Genomic DNA, 23,950 nt, shown 5'->3' on the forward strand with positions numbered 1-23,950 from the left:
TACCTCTGACTCTCCGGCCACTGCTGTTGCCGCACTTCTCCGGGAGCGGATGTTCGGCGGAATAACAGAGGCTTCGGATCCTCGTCTTTTGGCCCTGACTGGTCACTTGGCCAGTTATACCAAGGAGCAGGTGTCCTTCCAATCTCGCTCCCGTGAGGAGCTCGGATCCACGATTAGAGAAATGCTTCTGATGGTAAGTTATTTTGTCACTTCTCTTTGAGTTTGCTTTGTTTTTTTTTTTTTTTTTTTTCTTGACAATTGTTCTTCCGTATTAGGTGTCGGGCCTATTTATGGAGGTGGATGCCCGTGACCTCTCGCTCCGGGAGTCCGTGGACCGCCGGATCGAAGAAGCGCGTCGCGATGAAAACCTGACTGCCACCAGTGACGCGAGGGGCCACCTGGTAGCCGCCCGGGAACAGATCCAGTCTCTCCAGGTGGAGTTGCATTCTGCGCTGGAGGCCTCTAAAAGAGCTGAGGACAGAGCGGCTGAGGCGGCAAAGCATAGCAAATCCCTGGGATCAGAGCTGTCTCGTACTCACAGGGTTCTCCAGGAGTCCGATGAGAGGGCAGCTGAGGTGGAAGCTCGTTGTGTAGAGGTTGTAAAGCAGCTGTCCTCTATGACAGCGGCCCTTCAGGAGAGGGATGAGGCTGTAAGCCAAAAAGCTGAGGTCCAGCGCCAATATGAGGCCTTAAAGGCCGATTTTGAAGGGCTTCAAGCTCACCTGAATGAGGTGAAGGCTCAGAGGGAAAGTGCCCTAGCCCGGGTGGAGGTCCTTGAGCAGGAATTGGGCACAAATTCTGAACGTATCAAAGAGCTGTCTTCGTCGGCTGAAGAGTTCAACCTTCGCCAACAACAGCTAAAAAATGAAGTCAGGGCTTTGGAACGTAAATGTTTAGCCCTTCTCGAGGTGGTAAAGTATGCCGAGGGGAAGGCTCAGCTAAAGCGTGAACAATGTATAGCGGGGTATCAGGAGTCTGATGAGCTGAAGGTTAAAATTGAACAGGCCTGTGAAGCTCATCTTCAGGACTACAAAGACTCTTCTGAGTTTAAGGAATTTGTAGCTGAGACTTGTGAAGAACATCTTGACGAGTATAAAGCTTCTGGTGAAATGAAACAGGCTATCATTGATAGGGCCTTCCGCATGTATGTAACTGGCTACAACCGCGGTTTAAGAGAAGCTAGACAGGCTCCTGATATTCCTTTGGCCAAGCTTCGTAAGCGCGAAGTGGACTCAGATGGCGAGACAGTGCTATATGGGGAGGATGATTTCCCTTTGCCCCGAGGAGATTGCCGAAGGAACATAGACCGGCCAACTGAGTCTTCTTTAGGGGAATCCGAGCTAGGGTCGAAGGAAGATGACCCTGATTCTGAGAAAGAAGGCCTCTACCCTGGGTCAGAAGTTGCCCCTACTATTAATGTTGAGAGCTCTGGTCCAAGAGACACCGAGCTTCCTTCAGAGGTGGCTGTAAATAGAGATAATGCAGGCGAGGGTGTTCTTACTGATGTAAGTCCTTTAAGGACTATTTATCCTCCCTCCTCGCCGGAGAGATAAATTGTAATATCAGTTTCCTCTTTTTATTCTTGTTTTTCGTATGTCTTGAAATTTATCTCTACTCTTCGTATTTGTGATGTAAACCACATATTTTCATTCATAATCTCTGAATTAATCTTTGCGAGCTCAGCTCTTAGCTGATAGTCTGAGAGATCAAATCTCGTACCTTTTTAGTGGCAACTATCATGTCTGTTTTTTGCTTTTAGTCCTTCCTTCTTGGTTGTGACTGTGTATATTTGTTCCAGATAAACTGATTTAGGCTTTGATTATAGCCTTTTTATCCTCCTAAGGATTTCTTCATTTATGAGTTCTTTTAGGGAGAGAGCTCGGCCTCTTTCATTGGCCTTTATTCCTTCAGCTTGTAAGTTTATCCGTGCTGGGAGCTCGGTCTTGGGCCTTTGTGAATATAGGTCTATCCGTGCTGAGAGCGAGGCCTCTTGCTTTGTAGCTAAACTTTTATTGTTAGCATCTATTTCGAGATCGGCGCTCTTTTTTTTTTTTTTTTTTTAACAGCTCTGGGCTCTTCTCTTTCTGAGGTCGGAATTGGATTTGTCATTTTGGGAGGCTCTTAAGTCCTTCACCGACCTATTTTTGATTCCAGGAGATCTTACGGGATTCTGGTTTTCTTTGAATTTCCGGGATGACCTCGGGGCCTCGCCGGTTGTTTCTGATTCCAGGAGATCTTACGGGATCCTGGTTTTCTTTGAATTTCCGGGACGACCTCGGGGCCTCGCCGGTTGTTTTTGATTCCAGGAGATCTTACGGGATCCTGGTTTTCTTTGAATTTCCGGGACGACCTCGGGGCCTCGCCGGTTGTTTTTGATTCCAGGAGATCTTACGGGATCCTGGTTTTCTTTGAATTTCCGGGACGACCTCGGGGCCTCGCCGGTTGTTTTTGATTCCAGGAGATCTTACGGGATCCTGTTTTTCTTTGAATTTCCGGGACGACCTTGGGGCCTCGCCGGTTGTTTTTGATTCCAGGAGATCTTACGGGATCCTGGTTTTCTTTGAATTTCCGGGACGACCTCGGGGCCTCGCCGGTTGTTTTTTGGTACTTACTTTGGGGTTTTGTACAAGATTCAGGCTCATTGGCCTTTTTATATAGAACGTTATTCATAAAGATAATCACATTGTATAAACAATTTTTATTTACTCATGTCTGTCAAAATACAACGTTTTTTCTTTACGAATATTTCAAGGAAAATACCTTTTTAGGTGCTGGATGTTCCAAGCGTGGGGCTCGGGGTTTCCTTGCATGTCTTCGATTCGGTATACCCCGGCTTGATCACTTTTGTTACCTTGAAAGGTCCTTCCCAAGTTGGTGCTAGTTTGCCTGCGGCTGCTCTTTTTCCTGTAGCTTCCAGGTTTCTTAAGGCCAAGTCCCCTACCTTCAAGCTTCTTTCCCTGACCTTTTGGTTGTAATATCGTGCTGCTCGTTGTTGATAAGCAACCGTCCGGACTTGAGCTTCTTCCCTGACTTCTTCAAGAGCATCCAGGTTGCTTCTTAACTTATCCCCATTAGTATCCTCACTAACAAATTGGACTCGATGAGTGGGGATCTGCAACTCAACTGGAACCACGGCCTCTGTGCCGTAAGCGAGTGCGAACGGTGTTTCTTTAGTGGGTGCTCTTGGAGTAGTTCGGAGTGCCCATAGGATGCTATTGAGTTCTTCTGCCCAATTCTCCTTTGCACCATCCAGTCGCTTCTTTAATCCTTGGAGGATTGCTCTGTTAGTAACTTCTGTTTGGCCATTAGTCTGAGGATGAGCCACGGAGGAGAACTTATGCCATATGCCCATGTTTGTCGTGAAGGTTTTGAAAGTGCTGCAGTCAAATTGTCTGCCGTTGTCTGAGATAAGCACTCTGGGTATGCCAAATCTACAGATGATATGCCCCCATACAAAATCTATCATCTTTCTGGCTGTGATTGTGGCTATTGCTTCTGCCTCTGGCCATTTCGAGAAATATTCCACAGCCACCACTACAAACTTCCTTTGCCCCGTAGTCTTGGGGAAAGGTCCCAGGATGTCAATTCCCCATTGAGAGAAAGGCCATGGACTGGATATGCTTGCTTGAGGAGTGGCAGGGGTTCTGATGGCGTTAGCAAATCTCTGACATACGTCGCACCTCCGGACAAACTCTTCTGCTTCTTTTTTAACAGTGGGCCAATAGTATCCTTGCCTGAATATTTTGTTGGCTAATGTCCCTGCTCCCTCGTGAGCTCCACATAGGCCTCTATGTATCTCTTCCATTATCCGCGTAGCCTCTTCCGGGCTCACACATCGGAGCCATGGGCTGGACTTCCCTTTTTTGTATAAGGTTCCCCTTATTACTTGGTAATTGGCAGCACGAGCTGCTATCTTTCTGGCTTCGTCTTTATCTTCAGGGAGCTCACCCTTCTCTAAGTATTTTAGATAAGGACTCATCCATGTGAGGCTCTGTTCCACCTGCAGTGTCGTGTTTGCCTTTTTGAAAGCAGGTGTACGGACATGCTGTATATATACTTCATCGGGAAGCTGTTCTAGTTCTTCTTTGGACAACCGACTAAGCAGGTCTGCCTCCTCGTTTTCATCTCGGGGTATCCTTTGAAATCTGACGATAACTCCCCGACCCGTGAGCTCGGCCTCTATAGTTTTGACTTTATAAAGATAGTTCTGCATGATAGGGTCCCTAGCCTGATATACTCCCGTCACCTGGTTGATCACCAATTGAGAGTCGCTATTTACTTCGAGGTCGGTTACCCCTACTTCCAAGGCTACCAACATCCCATTCACCAAGGCCTCATATTCGGCCATATTGTTGGAAGCCTTAAACTCCATCCGTAAAGCATAACATACTTTAAAGCCCTCCGGCCCTTTAAGCATTACCCCAGCGCCACTGCCCTCAGCGCCTGATGCTCCGTCTACGTATAGTTTCCAGCTAAATTCTTGGGAAAGCTCTCCCTCTCCCTCCTTTCTTGGTGTCTCCGAGGATGGTCCTTCCTTCTTCTCATTGAATGAGCATTCTGCTATGAAGTCAGCCAGCGCTTGAGATTTTATAGCTGTCCGAGGTCGGTATTCCAAACAATAGGGGCTGATCTCTACGGACCAAGCCAACATTCGCCCTGAAGTTTTCGGCCTGCGTAAAATCTTCTTTAGGGGTTGATCTGTTATCACAACTCCTTGGTGGCCTTTTAGATAAACTTTGAATTTCCGGACTGCCAACAGCAGGGCATAAGCCGATTTTTCTATGTTTGAATATCTGACTTCCGTATCTCTGAGCACCTTGCTGACGTAGAAGACAGGCTTCTGCTCTCCTTCTTCCACCCTTACTAGTACTGCGCTGACTGCTTGCTCTGAGGCTGCCAAGTATATCAGGAGTTCTTCCCCTTCTATGGGGCTGCTGAGCACGTGAGGCGAGCTGAGGTATTCCTTAAGCTCTGTGAAGGCTTTTTGGCAGTCTTCTGTCCATTCAAAATTCGGAACCTTCCTCAATTTTTTGAAAAATGGCAAACACTTTTCTGCCGACCTTGACATAAATCGGTTAAGCGCCACTACTCTCCCAGTTAATCTCTGGACGTCCCTTACACAGGTCGGCTCCGGCATATTCAATATGGCTTCTACCTTCTTCGGATTGGGCTCGATGCCTTTTTCGCTCACCATGTATCCCAAGAACTTTCCTCCTCTGATGAAGAAGGCACACTTTGCTGGGTTCAACTTCATTCTGTACTGATCTAATACCCCAAATACTTCCCTTAAATCTGCTGTGTGTTGTTGGAAAGTTGAACTTTTGACCACCATGTCATCCACATACACTTCCACGTTCCTGCCGATCTGGTTTCTAAAAATTTTATTCATCAACCTCTGATAAGTTGCCCCAGCATTTCTTAACCCGAAGGGCATAGCCCTATAACAGTATGTTCCATCTTCGGTTATAAATGAGGTCTTGTCCTCATCAGTCTTTTCCATTGGGATTTGGTGGTAACCAGACATAGCATCCAAAGATGACATATAATCAAATCCGGCCGTTGAGTCGACCATTTTATTAATGTCAGGGAGGGGGTAACAATCTTTAGGGCAGGCCTTATTCAGGTCAGTAAAATCTATGCACATCCTGTATTTGCCATTTGCTTTTTTAACTAACACAGGATTTGCCAACCACTGCGGGTATATAACTTCCCTAATAAAACCTGCCTCTTCTAGCTTCTGCACTTCCTCCCGGGTGGCTTGCTGCTTCTCTCTTCCCACTACTCTCTTCTTCTGCTTTACAGGCTTGGCCTCGGGGAGGACATTTAGTTGGTGTGTCATCACTTTTGGGTCAATTCCCGGCATGTCCGAGGGCTTCCATGCGAAGGTCAGCGAGTGACTTCGGATCAGGGCCATGGCTTTACCTTTTTGTTCCTTGGTGAGGCCGGCATTGAGACTGAAGACCTTACTCGCTTCTTCTTCTGATAGGGAGAAGGTTTCCAGCTCTCCAACGGGCTCTGTCCGGGCTTCCTTTGTCTCATCCCTGACCTCCAGAACTTCCGAGTCAAGCGCTTCTCCGGTTGAGTTCGGTTCCGTCACTGTGGCCAAGTACACTGCCCTTGCTTCTTCCTGGCTGCCCCGTACTATCCCCACTCCTTCCTCTGTTGGGAACTTGAGTGCCAAATATCTAATGCTAGTAACAGCTTCAAAGTTGAACAACGCCGGTCTCCCCAAAATCGCATTGTAACTCAGCGGGAGCTTGACCACCAAAAACACCTCATGATGGGTGCGAGCTCTGGGCGCTTCTCCTAAGGTCAGAGCCAGCTTCACCTTTCCTTCTACGAGTACCGGTGCTCCTCCGATCCCCTTGATTGGTGCCTGGTCTCGGACTAGCTGCTCTTCCGGAATCCCCATCTGCTGGAACACTCGGTATGGCAGCAGGTTGACCTTGCTCCCGTCATCTACCAAAACCTTCTTTACCCGATAATTATGAATGACGGCTTCAATGACAAGCGCGTCATCATGGGGCATTTGAATGCCCTGAGCATCTTCTGAGGAAAAGGTGATGGTCAGGGGAGAATGGTCAACGATCTGCATGACTTCCGCACTGTTGGTCTCTCCTTCCCGGTTTCTTTTCTTGCCTCGACGGCTCATCCGTCCTCCCGTCCCTCCAACAATCATGTTGATGGTCCCACTGGACCCATCATTCACTGGACCACCTCCAGTTCTTCTCGGCGTCTGAGCTGCCGAACCGGGCTGAGGCCTCTGCCCCTCCGATTTCTTCACAAAATTCTTTAGGTGCCCCCTCTTTATCAACCTCTCGATTTCTGCTATCAACTGGAAGCAGCTGTTGGTATCGTGGCCATGCGTCCGATGATATTGACAATACTTGTCAGGATTCCGTTGGTCTGCTTCCGACTTCAAAGGTTTGGGCCATTGGAGAAACTCCTTATCCTGGACAGCCATGAGCACCTCTGCTCTGGACGCATTTAATGGAGTCGGTTTCTCCGGGACCCAAGGAGGGAGCACTCTTGGTTCAAGAACCCGAGGAGGAGGAGGCCTTTGATCCCTTCTTTCCCAGGCCTGCTTGTACGGCTCAGGCCTCTTTCCACGCTTCTTCTCGTGTTTCTCCGGCCTCCCCTCCTCCGGGGCTTTCTCTTTTCTTGCCACCCCTTTGGCAAATCTACTCGTTACTAAGGCGTCATCCTGCCTTATATACTTTTCCGCCCTCTTCATCAACTCGGCCAGTGAGGTCGGGGGTTTCCTGCTCAGAGAACCAAAGAACTCGGCAGAGGTTGTTCCCTTTTGCATGGCCTCTACCGCCCTTCCTTCGTCAAGCTCGGAAATCTGCAGGGCCTCCGTATTGAAACGGGCGACATACTCTCTGAGGGATTCACCAGCTTTTTGTCTCACTGTTTCCAAATAGCTCGTCTTCCTATCTGCTGGCACCCCGGCTACGAACCGGCTGATGAAGCGGGTGGCAAGATCTCCGAAACTTTTAATACTTCCGGCCTCCAGGCTGTTGAACCATGCCCTCGCTGGTCCCGAGAGCGTTGTTGGGAACACCTTGCACATCAGAGCATCTGACAGGGTTTGCAACTCCATGAAGGTCTTATAGTTCATGACATGCTCTCTCGGGTTACCAGCCCCATTATAGGCCGCCATCGGCGGCATCATAAACTTCTTGGGAACGGTCTCCTGCTGCACTAACTTTGAGAAGGGGGAAGAAGTAGGCAAGGAGGTTTGACTCTGATCTTTCTTACCTAGCTCGGCTAGGAGCTGCTCTTTCAACCTTTTCAGCTTTTGGTTCATCTTCTCATCTTCAGGGCTAGAGCTTTTGCCCAAGCTGCATTCCTCCTCCTCCGTTTCAGTTCCCGTTTCCCTGGTTGTTTCGGCGGAATAGTTGTCCGCCTCCTCATTTTCTATCAACTCCCTTGCCATTCTCCCATGGATCCGGGCCTCCGGTTCTTCTTCTTCCCTGGCGTCATGGCTGTTAGTTTGGAGGCGGTCAGAGGTGGGTCGAGGCTCATTGGTTCTGGGTTCTTCCACCACTGGGAGTGTATTCATTGGGGTGCTAAGTCCCCTCTGTTGCATTATCTGCCCCAACCAGTGAGCAGTAGTCTGTAGCTGGAGAGCCATAGTTTGAATGTCCTGGTTGGACAGGATCATGGTGGGAGTATTCCCTGCCAAGCTTGGCGAGGGATTAAGAGGAATAGGCGTTTGGTTATTCAGCGTTGTAGGGCTAGAAAAAGAGAACTGCTGCCCTTCTTGGGCAGAGCTCAAGTCATTTGGGGTGTTAAGGTTACTTTCTTGGTGGTTTGCCATCGTGGATCTCAGTGGGTTTTGAAAGTGAAAACTCCGGTGATGAAAAGATCTCCTTCGTTCCCCACAGACGGCGCTAATTGATGATCTGAGATCCAATAGGGTTTTACAAGGGTTTGTGTATTACAGAATAAGGCTTAAGTTTCCTGAGGAGGGGACTCCTCTTTTATACATTGTCTTGCTTGCTGATGACGTGTAAAGGCCTCTCCAGGATTGGGCCACGCGTCTCTGCCATGCGGATTCGGAGGTACTAGGGTATCAGCCGCCTGCTCCATGCGTAACGGCCTCTGATTCTCCTCGTGCGTACGTTTAAGCGGATCTGCCAGGCTGTCTGGTGAATATTATTCTGGATCCTGGGTTGGGCCGAGAGTCGGGCCGGACGCTAGGCCTGAGAGGAGAGAGCCTGCTTCGTGTGGGCTGGGCCGTTATGAATGAAAAAGCTGGGCCGAGCCTGGTCTTGAAGGTTGAATGAGTCAGGCTTGTTGGGTATATCAGATACGTAAGCCTCTATGTTATGGGCCTTTGGCTGTGATTAAGCCCCTGGTCCGGGGTGAAGAAATTCATCGGTCATCAGAATTTATCTATGATATTATTTATATTAAAATTTTTAATAATTTTTCTTTTGAGATAAACAATAAAGTATTGGAATATAATTTTTTTTTTAAGTAAATGATTAATTGATAAGTAAACATGAGCAATTAATCATAGTAGGTAATTGGATACTATATTTTATATTTTTAATTGATTATTTTTTATTAACGAATCTTTCAATTAAAATTTTAATTAATTGATTTTTTTATTGATTTTTGAAATATAAATTAATAAACATATATTGAGAATTTAAATATTATTAAACAATTTTGAGGGGCTAGTATAAGAAATTGAAATAAATCTAATTATATATATATAATATATATATATTACTTTGAAGCTTGGGAGGTCAGGGCTTCCCCTGCCCTCCTTGCTTCCGCCGTTGATATGAAATGTTATTAACAATTTTGTAGATTACAACAGAATCGAATGGGAAATAACATATTATTTTTTATAATATAAAAAGATTAGTTCATTCTTAAGGTTAAAATATTTTAATTTAATTTTAAAATAATAAAAATAAAATATAAAAAGTAAAAAAATTATTAAAAAATTTAATCCATCAAATTAAAAAGGTTTATTGCCGCAACAAATTTGATAAAAACTGATCTATCAATAGAATCATTTTATTTTAAGATATAATTAATTTAATATAAAAAATTAAAAAAAATATTTATATAAATTTGAGTATCATCCCTTTACACATTTAATTATATTATAGAATTATAGAAAATAAATTAGTATTTAATCAATTTATGTATTGTGAAAGTTTAATTCTCAATAAATAGTTCTAAATTTAATAATATTATTAATATTTATTTTTAAATAACTTTATACATAAGAGTCAATTAATTTAAAATAAAAAAAATTGTTAATTTATTTTACAAAATTCGATTAACCATGTTAAACTTATATAAACTCTTTTATGATTAATAATATAATTTTAATATATATAGCATTAAATTTGAATAAAAAATAAAATATTTTAAATTTAAATACAAAACGATATATTCAATTTAAAGTTTTTAAATATTAAAATAACATATTTCAAATAGTTTTCTATGAAATCTTATGGATTAGAATTTTTTTAAAAGATTTTAAATTATAATAAAAAAAATAATAAAAAGGCTCATTTTAATCCATTAATTGTTAGCCAATAATCAATAAAATATGTAAAGTTTTTTAGTCTAATAAGTCCTCAATTTTTAATTTTAATTTAATAATTCTAAATTTATCGGCGTTAATTAACGGAGTGAATAAAATTAGTAGAAGTAAATTTTTTATAAATAAATTATATTTTAATTTTTTATTTTTAATTTAATTAATAGATTAAATTTTATATTTTTAAAATTAAACACTTAAATTTTTAAGTAATTATTCAGTCTAAATTAGAGGTCTTTTTATTTATAACTAAATAGATCAATTCCTATATTTTTAAAATTATATATTTAAATTTCTCTATGATCAGTTAATCCTCATCTATTATAATTTAAATATTTTAATCTTTCATTTTTTATTTAAAAAAATACTTAAATCTCCATTAACTTCTATTTATAATATCACATTTAACTAATTTTTAACATTTTTTATCCTTCAATTTTCGTTCATTAGAATATTTTAATATTTATAATTTTAAAATTTTCAAAAAATATTTACAACTTTACCTATTTTTAAATGGCATGAAATAATTTTTAAGTAAATTGTAAATTTTTATAAAGAGTATATACTTTATCTATTTAAAAAAAATAATAAATATATTTTTATATTTTTAACGATAAAAATAAATGGAGCGATATCTAATTTGAATCAACTGATTAAAAAAATTTAAGTGTTAAAATTTAAAAATATAAAAATTTATCCATTAATTATGTTGAAACTTAAATATTAAAATATAATTTACCCTAAAATTATAGTTTTATAAAGATTATGTATCATATGTCAATAACAAAGAGATCATTTAACATTCGTATAAATTTTCAGGATCAAATATCAAAAAAAGGAATGAAAATTTTTATAATAATCCCTGGTTCAAAATCAGCCTAATATTGCACAATTGCATTCTGCGCAGTAGATACGTGCGGTTTATCACAGATACATTACTCAGGGGCTGCAAGGGCATTTAGCTTCCACCAAATGCCTCGTCAAACAAAAATCCTCACTTTCAATGCTGTGTACTAACCGCCTTCGACGATGAGGCGCAGGTTAGCAATTGGCTTTGTAATAACATGCAAAAGGGAGCTCCAAACTACAAGCCAACTTTTCGCCGGTTTAAAAACTCGCCATTTTGCGTCTACTCCAAGATCAAAGAGTTCTTTTCAGCACCTAGACTTGTATTCCCTGAATAAAAAGATCTCGCATTTCACCAGAATGGGTCGGATTAACGACGCTAGAGCATTGTTTGATAAAATGGAGCAAAGAAACACTGTTTCATGGAATTCGATGATTAGTGGGTACGTGAAACGGGGAGAGATTACCAAAGCAAGAAAACTGTTCGACGAAATGCCTAAAAGGGATGTCGTGTCGTGGAATTTAATGATTTCAGGATATGTGTCATGTCGTGGGAAGAGGTTTCTAGAGGAGGGAAGATACTTGTTTGATAAAATGCAGGAAAGGGACTACGTTTCTTGGAACACGATGATTAGTGGGTATGCAAAGAATGGGAGGATGGATGAGGCCTTGCAGCTTTTTCATACAATGCCTAAGCGGAATGCAGTCTCGTGGAATGCCATGGTTGCTGGGTTTTTGCAGAATGGTGATGTAGGGCGTGCAATTGAATTTTTTGAGATGATTCCTGAGAGGGATGGAGCATCCTTGAGTGTACTTGTCTCGGGTCTTATTCAGAATGGAGAATTGGATGAAGCTGCCAGAATTTTGCTTGAATGCAGCAGCAATGATGGCAGGAAAGAGGAATTGGTGCATGCTTATAATACTTTGATAGCAGGGTATGGTCAGTGTGGAAAGGTGAATGAAGCTCGAAATCTTTTTGATCAGATCCCAATTCAGGATGGCCAAGGAAACGGAAGCAAAAAGAGGTTTGTGAGAAATGTTGTGTCATGGAATACCATGATGATGTGCTATGTGAAGGCACAGGATATTGTCTCTGCTAGAGAACTCTTTGACCAAATGAAGGAAAGAGACACTATTTCATGGAATACCATGATTAGTGGATATGTTCATGCGTCAGATATGGAAGAGGCCTCAAACCTCTTTTGTGAAATGCCAAACTCAGATACCCTTTCGTGGAATTCAATGATCTCAGGATATGCCCAGACAGGTAGTTTGGAACTTGCTCATGATCTCTTTCAGAGGATGCCCCAAAAGAACTTGATCTCATGGAATACCATGATTGCTGGGTATGAGAAGAATGATGATTATAAAGGAGCAATTGAAATTTTTATCCAGATGCAAATTGAAGGTGAGAAACCTGATAGACACACTTTATCTTCACTTCTCATTGTGTCTTCTGGGATTGTGGATCTACATTTGGGCATGCAGATTCATCAGCTTGTAGAAAAGACAGTTACCGCAGATGTTCCAATAAATAATGCCCTTATCACCATGTATTCAAAATGTGGTGCAATAATTGAGGCTCAGACCATTTTTGATGAGATTAAAATGCAGAAAGAAGTAATCTCATGGAATGCAATGATTGGAGGATATGCATCTCATGGTTATGCTACAGAGGCTTTGGAACTTTTCAAATGGATGAAAAGTTTCAAAGTGCAACCTACTTATATAACGTTTATTTCAGTTTTGAATGCCTGTGCTTATGCCGGACTAGTTGAAGAAGGTCGAGGGATATTTAAATCCATGGTTAGTGAATATGGTATAGAGCCAAGGCTTGAACACTTTGCCTCCCTGGTGGACATTGTGGGTCGGCATGGACAGCTTAAGGAGGCCTTGGATGTGATCAATAGCATGCCATTTGAGCCTGATAAGGTTGTCTGGGGTGCTTTATTGGGTGCTTCTAGGGTCCACAACAATGTGGAGATGGCCCGTGTTGCTGCTGAAGCTTTGATGAGACTTGAACCAGATAGCTCAGTTCCCTATGTCTTGTTATACAACATGTATGCTGATGCGGGACAGTGGGATAATGCAACAGAAGTAAGAATGATGATGGAAAGGAATAATATCAAGAAAGAAGCAGCATTTAGTTGGGTAGATTCCTCCTAGTGATGATGTTTGGAATATATGAACTGTCTGTATGAAAGATACAGTTGGTTGGTTGCACTTGTTAATTTCCAGCATTGATTGCCATCTAGTAAGCATGAGATCTCTCAACTTTGCTGCATTTTTTTTCCCTCACTCTGAATGCAGGAGAGTGAAGCAAAAACTAGAAAGAGATGGTAAAGTTCTATGCTATTTGTTCCTGATGCTGTTGCTTCAGGTAACTGCAGCTCTTCAGTTCATGTTATAAGTGGGGCCAAAGTGAGTTTGGATTCAAGTTGTGTTCTTTTCTAATAAGCTTACCCAGTTTTTGCATGGCCCTGACCAAGGACTAGGTCTATCAAAGTTGGCTTCATCTATCTGAGAGAAATGGTAAAAATTGAGTAACTGGATTGCTTGCCCACACAGGTCATACTAACCTAGTGTTTCGGCTTTCACAGATTGGCTTTGAAGGTAAAATTTATAACTATACATAACAACGTTGAGCATTCTTGTCATCCATCACTACTGTTGAAGTGAGATTGCAAGGAGCAGCTTTTTTGCCTCTTGCTGTGGAAGGTCAAATTCTCAACTTAGTAGCTGAAGTGGTTACATGTAGGTCTCAGGAACATGTATATATGGTGGATGCTATTGTTTACAGGGTTCGTGGTGATTGAAAAGCTTTTACTGTGTTCATTTGGGTTAGGTAAGATTTACTGTTTCTTCTTTGAATTATTTACTTTTGAATATTATGTTTGATGAGATCAGAGACATACATTGTTGAGAATAATGATAAATTTAACTTAGCTGAGCTCATCATAGAAACTAGTTATTATTTTACTGATATGTTTAATTTTTACTGTAAGAAGATCATGTGCTTACCTTCTTTTATGTGGGTTTCTGTGTTATGTCTTTGGTTATTATGCACCTGGGTGAAGTTTAAAAAAGAAAAAAAAAAACAGTTGTGTTGGCGACATTCGGTCTTGAACAGGTCAAGAATATAGTTCTGTGGTTGATTTACTTTTTAGTTTCATTTCATCTTCTCACTGTAATCGTCTGAACAACAAGATAAATGAATGCTTAACTGGAGTGAGTAAAAATTTATAAAGACCGGAAAATTACATTATGGAATATCAATTTTTTGAACTTGCAAAATAATGCTCTAACATTTTGGAATACGTCTTATGATAGAAATTGATAAAATGAAAGTCCTGGAGCTTTTGAGACGACATGCATTCCTGCCCTGGTAGGTATTGAGTTGTTTATGAGCGTCTTGGATTCACATGGTTATCCTGATTTGATCTAAGGCATAGGAAACGATCATGGATCTTCTAGCAACCTTGTGAAGTACTAATTATTTGAACTGTTTATCGATTTCGTGAATTGCTGAACATGGCCATATACATTTTTATCTTTGTGCTTGTTCATTTTCTTCCTTGGCGTGCATTTCTTTTATTTAGCAATTTATGCATGGTAATTGCTTTTCTCTGCCAACTTACACATGGCAGCTGATTAATTATATATGTTAATTCCATGTTTTATGTCCATGGTCTAGAGCAATTTTTTTTGTGGGTTCTGAATTCGTCACTTGAGGCTTCATCCGTTTCTTCAGGACTAATGGGACAGACTCTTTCACTTCTTAGCACAGATGATCTTATTGGGCGCCTGCATCTCGCAAAGAAACAATTAATAGAAGTTGGGAGGCTCAGGAGTTTTGCTCTCTGCAATGAAGCTGTGGAAGTTTGTTGCTCTTTGACCTTATTGTTGCGAGAGGTTTGGTCCTCAAGAAAAAAAGCAAGAAAAAGAAAAGAGTTAGTCTGTCTGACAGTTATTTTTTCACTAGTCCAAGTCACGCATTCAAACCATGGATAATGTATGCGACTAATTATTGGAATTGAACATTGTACTTTCCTTTGGCATTTTACTCTTTAGGTAGTGGACAATGATAAGCTAGTAGAAGTACCTTCACGGTTTTATTTTTTGTGCTCAGATATTAAATCCTCAACTCAGCAAGCATTTAGACCGTTGTTGTTATGGTGAGAGGCGAAATTAAGGTGAGTTTTTTATAGCCTTAGAGAGAGGCGAGACAACATTTTTTTGAAAAAGGCCACGAAGTCAATTATATATATATATTAAATAATTTATATATACATATAATATATCACTAACTATATTTTAATTTAACTAAATATTAATTTCTTTAATTAAATTAAAATATAAAATATAATTGGTGATAAATTGTATTATTATATGATATATAGAATTAATATTAATTTTTTAATATATATAAATAAAAATTATAATTATTATAATTTAATTATTCTAATTTTAAATAACATATAATTAAATAAATATATAATTAATATATCAATAATTAAATAATAATAAAAGTAATAATTAATTAAATAAAATGTTAATTAATAATAAAAAATATATAAAATTTTAAATTATATAAATTACATATGCTATATAATAGAATAACACAACAAAATAATATATGTAATAAATGATAATATTATTTGATTGAGAATATATTATAAATATTGAATATAGAATAATAATATAATGTATAATAAAAAATAAAATAGCAATAAAATTTATAAATTTAACTATAAAAATATTTTCTATAAATAAATATATATTATTTATTATATTTTATCAATACTAATATTAATATTTTATTTCATTTTTACTAATACTAAAATAATTTATTATATATTATTAATACCAAATAAAAAAGTGAAAAAAAAGTTAAAAGAATTCTGATGGCTTCTCTTCTTCCAAAGAAAAATTTGACTTTTTAATGTGACTTTTAAATATTATTAAAATTACTTTGAGATCACCTTCTTCCTCCTCTTTTCCTTCTCCTTCTCCTCCTTCTTTTGTTCCTGCTCTTTCCTTTTTTTTTTTTTGGCTATTGAATAAATAAAAAAAAAGAGGCTTTGGTGCCAAGCGGCGCCTTGCCTGCCTGGCGCCAAATGCTCGCTTTAGAAAGAGGCACTTCGCATGGGCCAAGCGAGGCATCTGCCTCGCCTGTACTTTATTGTGCATTTAACAACATTAATCTGGACCTTGCCGAGAATTTGTGTCAGCGAACAATAGGAAAGCAGAAAGGCATATTTTCTATGCTTTAGTTGAAGAGAACTATACAGTCTACAATATTTCTGCTTTGCTTGTGAAAGGCTCTTAGTGGCCACATTTTTTATTTACTTTTTTTTAAAACAAACTGAACTATTGTATTAATAATGAAAAAACCACTCAAGCCAATAAATGAGCAATGTGATTTGCTGATCTGCTTAACAAGTACTGGGATAGGAGAATTACGAATATTTTGCTATGCTAAAAGTTCCATGCAGGATGTTTGCACCACCTGCATTATCTCAAGATATCTCCATGCCAAAGAATTTGATTCCTATTGTGCCAATAGCCCAAAGAACTATAAAACATTATTGTACAATATTTTCTTCAACTGTCAAGAAAATAGCAGTCAACCAATTATCCATAAAGCTCACTGTATTCCAGTTGGCTACACCTAAACTATCCCAACACGCTCTCGTAAAAGTGCACTTAGACAAGACATGCCATACAATTTTGTCTACTCCATTACAAATCGGACAAATATTGAGTACCTCAACATGTCTACATAGCAACTTATCCCTTGCTAGCAAGAGTACTTTTGATGGAACTTTCACTTTCCAGAAAGATGACCACACTGAGGAAGATAAAACAGTTGGAAGGAAAGGCATTGTTATAAAGTTAAGCAGAGCCTTATAACCAGGTTTGGCCAAATATGATCCATATATCCATGTATCAGCTTGGCCATATGAGCTCAAAGGAAGTTGTAAGATTAAAGCTGCATCTTTCTCATGACAACACATCCATGTATCAGCTTGGCCATATGAGCTCAAAGGAAGTTGTAAGATTAAAGATGCATCTTGAGGACTAAAAATAAACTGTATTTTTGCTATGTCCCCACTTGATTTAATACTAATAATTTCTTTTCAACACTAGTTTGTGAGTGATTTTTGTTTGTACAACCTCTCTAATTTCTTCCATAATATAATATGTGAAGTTTTTTTCAAAATATTAGACTTTATATCAAGAGCTAACATCAAATTAATTGTATGCACTATCCTTTGTTGAACCTCTGCCTAATCAACATCGTTGATATATTATTTTTCATTCAAAATTTAAATCAATCTTTATTGTATAAAGTTATTTTTCATGGTACTTTGCCACAAATTAAAACTATTTTTTCCATAGAATGGCTTTACGTCAAACTTTATGCTTGCTGTTTTTGACATTCTCAATTTTAATTCTAATATTAATTTATTGGAATAATCACTCATAAAACGTAAATAAAAAGATATAAAATTTAATATCGTTCAATTTAAACTGCTCTACAATAAATCCATTAATAAAAAAAAATACTTTACGACCACTAATTATTTTTCTTCTTTCTCAAATATCACTCATGTGGTATAACTATTTGCAATTTAGTTTTACTGCATGCCACACTCATTTAAGTTTTTTTTTTCATTTTATAAGTAGCCATTAGTTAGATAAGAATCCTAAACTCTCTAACTATAATTTCTTCCTAATAAAAATTCTACGTAAAACTTGCTAATAGTCTTCCTATTTTATGTCATAGACATACCAACAACTTCACAAATATTTTGTTTCAAGAGCTCCGCATTACTTGAAAAACAAATCTTAGATTTAGCAAAATTCATTTGTTGATGAGAAGGCTCCAAAAAAGTGGCAAGACATTGCTTCACTACGTTAATTCGATCCATCGAGACATTAGCAAACAATAGCAAGTCTTTAGCAAAAACAAAAATAAAAAAAGGTGAAAGTGAAAAACTTCTACGAGCTAAAGAGATCGCTTGCCATTTATGAGTAAAAATAATACGAGATGTATAATGACCCAACCTTTCCACAGAAGAACAAAGCGGCAGGGTGGATAGGTCTCCTTAGCAAACTTCTCTTGGATGACTTAAAGCATTATGAGACTTGATTATTCCTATAGAAGATTTATGGTATTGAGAATTCTATGTGTTCTTTGTATTTCTGTATAAAATACATTTATATAGTATATACCAGTGGTTGAGTTGGATACAGATTGTATGAATAACAAATATTATCTCAACCAACTCTAAACCTTATCATAACTCTAAATCTTATCATAACTTTAACCTTATCATGACTCTAAACCTTATCACAACTCTAAGCCTTATCACGCCCCCTCAATTCGTGCGTTGTAGGGACAGGACGAATTGTTAAATATTGCATTAGAGTTTGATGCCGCATTTTGGATAATGGTTTAGTCAGAATGTCAGCTAATTGATCTTTAGAGCAAATAAACTGTACTTTGACTTCATTCTTTTGCACCTTATCACGAATGAAATGAAAATCGACTTCCAAGTGCTTCGTCCGAGCATGGAAAATAGGATTGATAGAAAGATATGTTGCGCCAATATTATCACACCACAAGTTGAGAGTTTTGGTGGAATGGAAAGTAATGTCACATAACATTGACTGAATCCAAGTTAATTCAGTGACAGCAAGACAAATAGCTCGATATTCAGCCTCTGTTGATGAACGAGCAACTGTTTGTTGTTTCTTGGAATTCCAAGATATGAGATTTGTGCCCATGAAAATAGCATAACCTGTGGTAGACTTGCGATCATCAATGTCACTCGCCCAATCAGCATCAGTATATATATTCAAATTTGTATTTGCCGATTTGGAGATGTAAAGAGCATGACCAACAGTGTGCTTGAGATACCTCAATATACGCTTAACCGAACACCAATTATCCTTAATAGATGCATGAAGAAACTGAGAAACCTTGTGAACTGAATAATAGACCTCGGGTCGAGTTAAACTCAAGTATTGCAATCCACTTACTATACTCCGATATAATGTGGGATCACTCATTGGGCGGCTTTTTATAGCAGACATCTTATCTTTTGGAGTTGCTAATGTGGAGATTCCCTTGCAATCTCCCATCTGTGCTTTGTGAAGCAAGTCAAGGATATACTTTTGTTGAGTTAACAAAAGTCCATCAACGGTCCAAGTTGCCTCCATACCAAGGAAATACTCCAATGTGCCCAAATCTTTCAACATGAACTCAGATTTGAGAGAGGAAATAATATGATTTAAAGTATGACTGCATGTACCGGTTATGATAATATCGTCCACATACACAAGGATAAACAACTTGATATTGTTCTTGTCATAGCAAAATAGAGAGGAATCGGCAGGAGACTCGAAACCCTTGATTGATTAAGGCTGAGAATAGACGTTTATACCACTGACGTGGAGCTTGACGAAGACCGTATAGTGAACGGCGTAGACGACAAACATGATCTGGTTTAGATGTATCAGTGAAACCTGGAGGCTATTCCATGTAAACTTCATCATCCAAATCTCCATGCAGAAAAGCATTATAAACATCTAATTGTTTCACTAACCAACCATTTGAGACGGCTAAGGACAAAATTATTCGAATAGTAGTTGGTTTGAAAAGGTTTCAAAGTAATCAATGCCGGGACGTTGATGATATCCTTTAGCAACAAGGCGAGTCTTATATCTATCAATACTGCCATCAGATTTCTGTTTAACTCTGAACACCCATTTACAATCAACTATATTCTGTGCCTTGTCCCGAGGGATGAATTCCCAAGTTCCGGCTTGAATTAAAGCATTAAGCTCTTGAATCATGGCATCACGCCAATTTGGATCTTTGACAGCTTGAGTATAGCAACTAGGTACTGAGAAAGAAGCAGTCACATTATCTAACTTTGGAGGCCATGGAGTTTGCGGTTTGAGCTTGCCCGTTTGCTGTCTAGTCACCATGGAATGTGTCTTAATGTGCAAAGAAACAGGACGAAAATTGATCAGCTCGATTTGGTTAGTATTTAGTGATACGGTGCGTTCAGGTGATGGGCTTGGTATGTGGACCTGACTTGTGTCAGTTGTGGCGTCATTTTGGGTAAGGGCTGGAGTAATGGAAGCAGCGTCATTTTGATGTCTAGGAGAGGTTTGTAAGTTGTGTTTTGGAGCTGCTCCTAGGATACCAGTTTGTGTATTTGACAAAGGTAGAATGGGTGGTAATGGAATGGACGTAGGACTCACTTCAGCCACTAAGGTAGTGCCATTATCATCCAACTTCTTAAAAGGAAACTTCTGCTCAAAAAACAAGACATGGCGTGAGATAAAAAGACGACTAGAAGAAATTTCAAGACAAGTATACCCTTTATGAAGTTTACTATAGCCAAGAAAAATATAACGAGAAGACTTAAGAGCAAGTTTGTGAGATGAATAAGCTTTCAACCAAGGATAACACAATGAACCAAACACACGCAATTCATCATAAGTAGGTTTCTCATGAAATAAAATTTCATAGGGAGTGCATTTGTTATTGGATGAAGAGGGCAATCTATTTATTGTGTAGGTAGCAGTATTGAAGGCATAGGTCCAGTAATTGTAAGGAACTGAAGCATGATGTAATAGAGATTGGCCTAACTCAACAATATGCCTATACTTTCGTTCTGCACATCCATTTTGTTCAGGAGTGTGAGGACAAGAAACCCTTTGTGAAATCCCATGTTGTTTCAAGTAATTGGACAAAGACCGAAATTCTCCCCCCCAATCCGAATGAAAGTTTTTGATAGGTAGTCCAAAATATTTTTCTACTAAATATCGAAATTGAACAAAGACAGATAAGACATCAGATTTTTGTTTAAGAAAATATAACCAGCAATACTTACTAAAATGATCATAGAAAATCACACAATAAAGAGAATCAACAAACGGTAATTTATGTTGTTTCAAGTAATTGGACAAAGACCGAAATTCTCCCCCCCAGTCCGATTGAAAGTTTTTGATATGTAGTCCAAAATATTTTTCCACTAAACATCGAAATTGAACAAAGACAGATAAGACATCAGATTTTTGTTTAAGAAAATATAACCAGCAATACTTACTAAAATGATCATAGAAAATCACACAATAAAGATAATCAACAAACGGTAATTTATGTGATTTACTCACATTACAAGCATGACAATGATGAAATTTATTACTAGAAACAAAAGAAATATTATTAGATCTAAGAACATCATGAACAACTCGAAAATTTGCATGTCCTAGCCGCTCATGCCATAATGAAACTGTTGCTGGGAAAGCTTTTGGAGAGAATGACCGAACTTTCTGCAAAGGAAAGAGATAAAGGCCATTGTCACTCGGGCCTTGGTATAATACATGCTTCGTGGGGATATCCTTCACAAAATATTTGTCAGGGAAAAATTCAATTGAAGTGTTATTTTGTGAGGTAAAAGCAGAAACTAACATTAAATTGTTAGTGATAGCAGGTGAATAAAGGACATCATTCAAATGAAAATTATGACAATTAATAGAAGTAATTGAAGAACCACGAGATAAGACAGAAAGTGTTTTACCATTGGCAATTGTGAGAGCGGTGGCATCATTGACAGGAATAGGATGAGCTATAGTTTCCTGATTAGCTGCTAGATGATAATTTGCACCGGAGTCCACAGTCCAAGCCTGAAGAGATTCAGTTTGAGTTTTGGCTATATTGGCTTGAGGATTGGTGCGAGGTGAGGGACATTATCTTGAAACATGTCCTGTTCCATTGCAATTAAAACATGTTAAAGTAGAAGTGCCACGACCAGAAGCATAACTAGACTGCCCAAAATTGCGTCCTTGGTATGATGACTGTCCATCACGCGCACGGTAACCACGGCCACGCCCTCTACTGCCTTGCCCAGAATTTGCATAGTGAGCAGTAGCAGGAATGACAGAATTAAGAGTGAGAGAATCAAACTTCAATTGGGATTCTTCACTGAGTAGTAATGCATACAACTCATCAAAAGTAATCTGAGTATTTCGTGCTTCTATAGCACGCGTAAAAGGACGATAATCCGAACCCAATCCTTCCAAAACATCGCACACAAGATTTTTCCCGGTAACAGATCCTTCTAATGCACAAAGCTGATCATAATACGATTTGGCTTTGCGCATGTAATTGTCAATCGAATCATTACCTCGTTGCAGATGCTTGAGTTGTTTACGCAGCTGCTGAATCCGCGTTTTAGCACCGGCAGAATAGATTACAGTGAGCTTGTCCCATGCATCCTTGGCAGTGGTGCAACGAGTAATCTGATGAAGAATAGATTCAGAAACGGAACAATTGATCCAGCTACGAACGATCTGATCGTCACAGAACCAATCCATAAATGCGGGATTTGGTTCGCCAGTGGATAAAAACCGATCTGGTGCAATAACAATACCATCGACATAAGAAGCCAATCTGTATCTATGAAGAAGAGGCATGATTTGTGCATGCCATAGCAAATAATTAGCCGAAGTGAGTTTAATGGTGAGAAATTGAGTGACGTTTGGAATCTGAATATTGGGAATAGATGATGTGGAGCCGATAGTGGTTGAAATAAGAGATTGCTTAGTGTTGGGAATAGATGATGTGGATCCAATAGTGGTTGAAACAAGATATTGCTCAGTGTTAGCCATTGCTGGTACGAACAGAAGGAAGAACAAGATGAGAAAAACGTAAAAGAAAAGAGAATAATTTACTGTAAAACCTTTATGGCTCTAATACCATATAGAAGATTTATGGTATTTGAGAATTCTATGTGTTCTTTGTAATTCTATATAGAATACATTTATATAGTATATACGAGTGATTGAGTTGGATATAAATTGTATGAATAACAAATATTATTTCAACCAACTCTAAAACTTATCATAACTCTAAATCTTATCACAACTCTAATCTTATCATGACTCTAAACTTATTATAATTCTAAGCCTTATCAATTCCATAGAACTCTCATAGCACAAAATTTAAGACAGGTGGAAATATGAGAACTCTAATGAGCAAGAAAAATTCTTTGGATAGATAATCCACTAAGAAAAAACTTCTCTTGGATTAATAAATTTTTTAAAATTTTAAAAATATTTTAATATATTTTTTAAAATTGAAGGACTAATAATAATTTTTTTTATAAAATAGAAATTAAATAGTAATTTTTTATTTAAGAAGTAGTGTCTCTTATTTCTTTTAATTTATGTGGTTGTTTTGAATTTACATTAGAAGTCCCTATGTTCTATATTAATGTGAATTGCAGGGTGAGCATTCGATTAATTCGGTTCAAAATCGAATCGAATTGAATAAATCAAAAATCAAAATTTTGGTATTTATGAAAATCGAATCGAACAGATTTTGATCAGAAATTAAATCGAACCGAATCGATTTAATTTAGTTTGATTCAGTTCAGTTTAATCGATTTAAATTTTTAATAAATTTTTTTATTTTTTACATTTTATTTTTAATATTTTAAAATTTAATTGAAGTATTTTAACTTTAATATAATTTAATTTTTCTATATTATTAAAAATAATATATTATTATCACTAATCGATTCAGTTTGATTTTTTTAATTTTTTTATTAAAATCGAATCGAACTGAAATAACTGAAAATTTTGAAATTAAAAATCAAACTGAATCGAAATGAATAAAAAATTAAATTAAAATTTTAAATTAATTCAATTTAATCAATTTTTTCAGTTTGAATCAAATACCACAGATATCAGTGAATTAGTTGGAGCAAGCAACTAACATATAATTTTGGCTTATGGGATAAATTACAGGCGAAACCCTTCGCTAATAAGTGCTAAGTACCGACTACTCCTTCACTTTGTTTCTTTAGTGAGCTGCAGTAAAAATATAGTAATAAGTTTATATTCTCCCTATACTTTTTATTAAAAATCAAATAAGTCCAGTTTAATTTTTTTTATTAAATAAGTTCACAACTTTATATTAAAAGCTAATTAGGTCTTATCAATATT

At 38.2% G+C, this 23,950-nt stretch overlaps 1 protein-coding gene across 7 annotated transcripts; it reads left to right on the forward strand.

Annotated features, from left to right (window-relative positions):
- The first annotated feature begins 10,947 nt into the window (after positions 1-10,947).
- LOC110613420 (pentatricopeptide repeat-containing protein At1g62260, mitochondrial) lies at positions 10,948-15,043 on the forward strand. Of its 7 annotated transcripts, none has more exons than XM_043955868.1 (3): positions 10,948-13,531; positions 13,677-13,763; positions 14,613-15,043. In XM_043955868.1, exon 1 carries the CDS (start codon positions 11,102-11,104, stop codon positions 13,082-13,084), a length of 1,983 nt encoding a protein of 660 aa, XP_043811803.1. In that variant the 5' UTR covers positions 10,948-11,101; the 3' UTR covers positions 13,085-13,531; positions 13,677-13,763; positions 14,613-15,043. The 7 variants fall into 7 exon arrangements, with proteins under 7 accessions (XP_043811803.1, XP_043811804.1, XP_043811805.1 ...); XM_043955869.1 differs by having other exon boundaries at positions 14,670-15,043; XM_043955870.1 differs by having other exon boundaries at positions 14,706-15,043.
- The last annotated feature ends 8,907 nt before the right edge of the window (positions 15,044-23,950 follow it).

This window comes from Manihot esculenta, chromosome 4, assembly GCF_001659605.2.
Source record: "Manihot esculenta cultivar AM560-2 chromosome 4, M.esculenta_v8, whole genome shotgun sequence".
Lineage (NCBI taxonomy): Eukaryota > Viridiplantae > Streptophyta > Magnoliopsida > Malpighiales > Euphorbiaceae > Manihot > Manihot esculenta.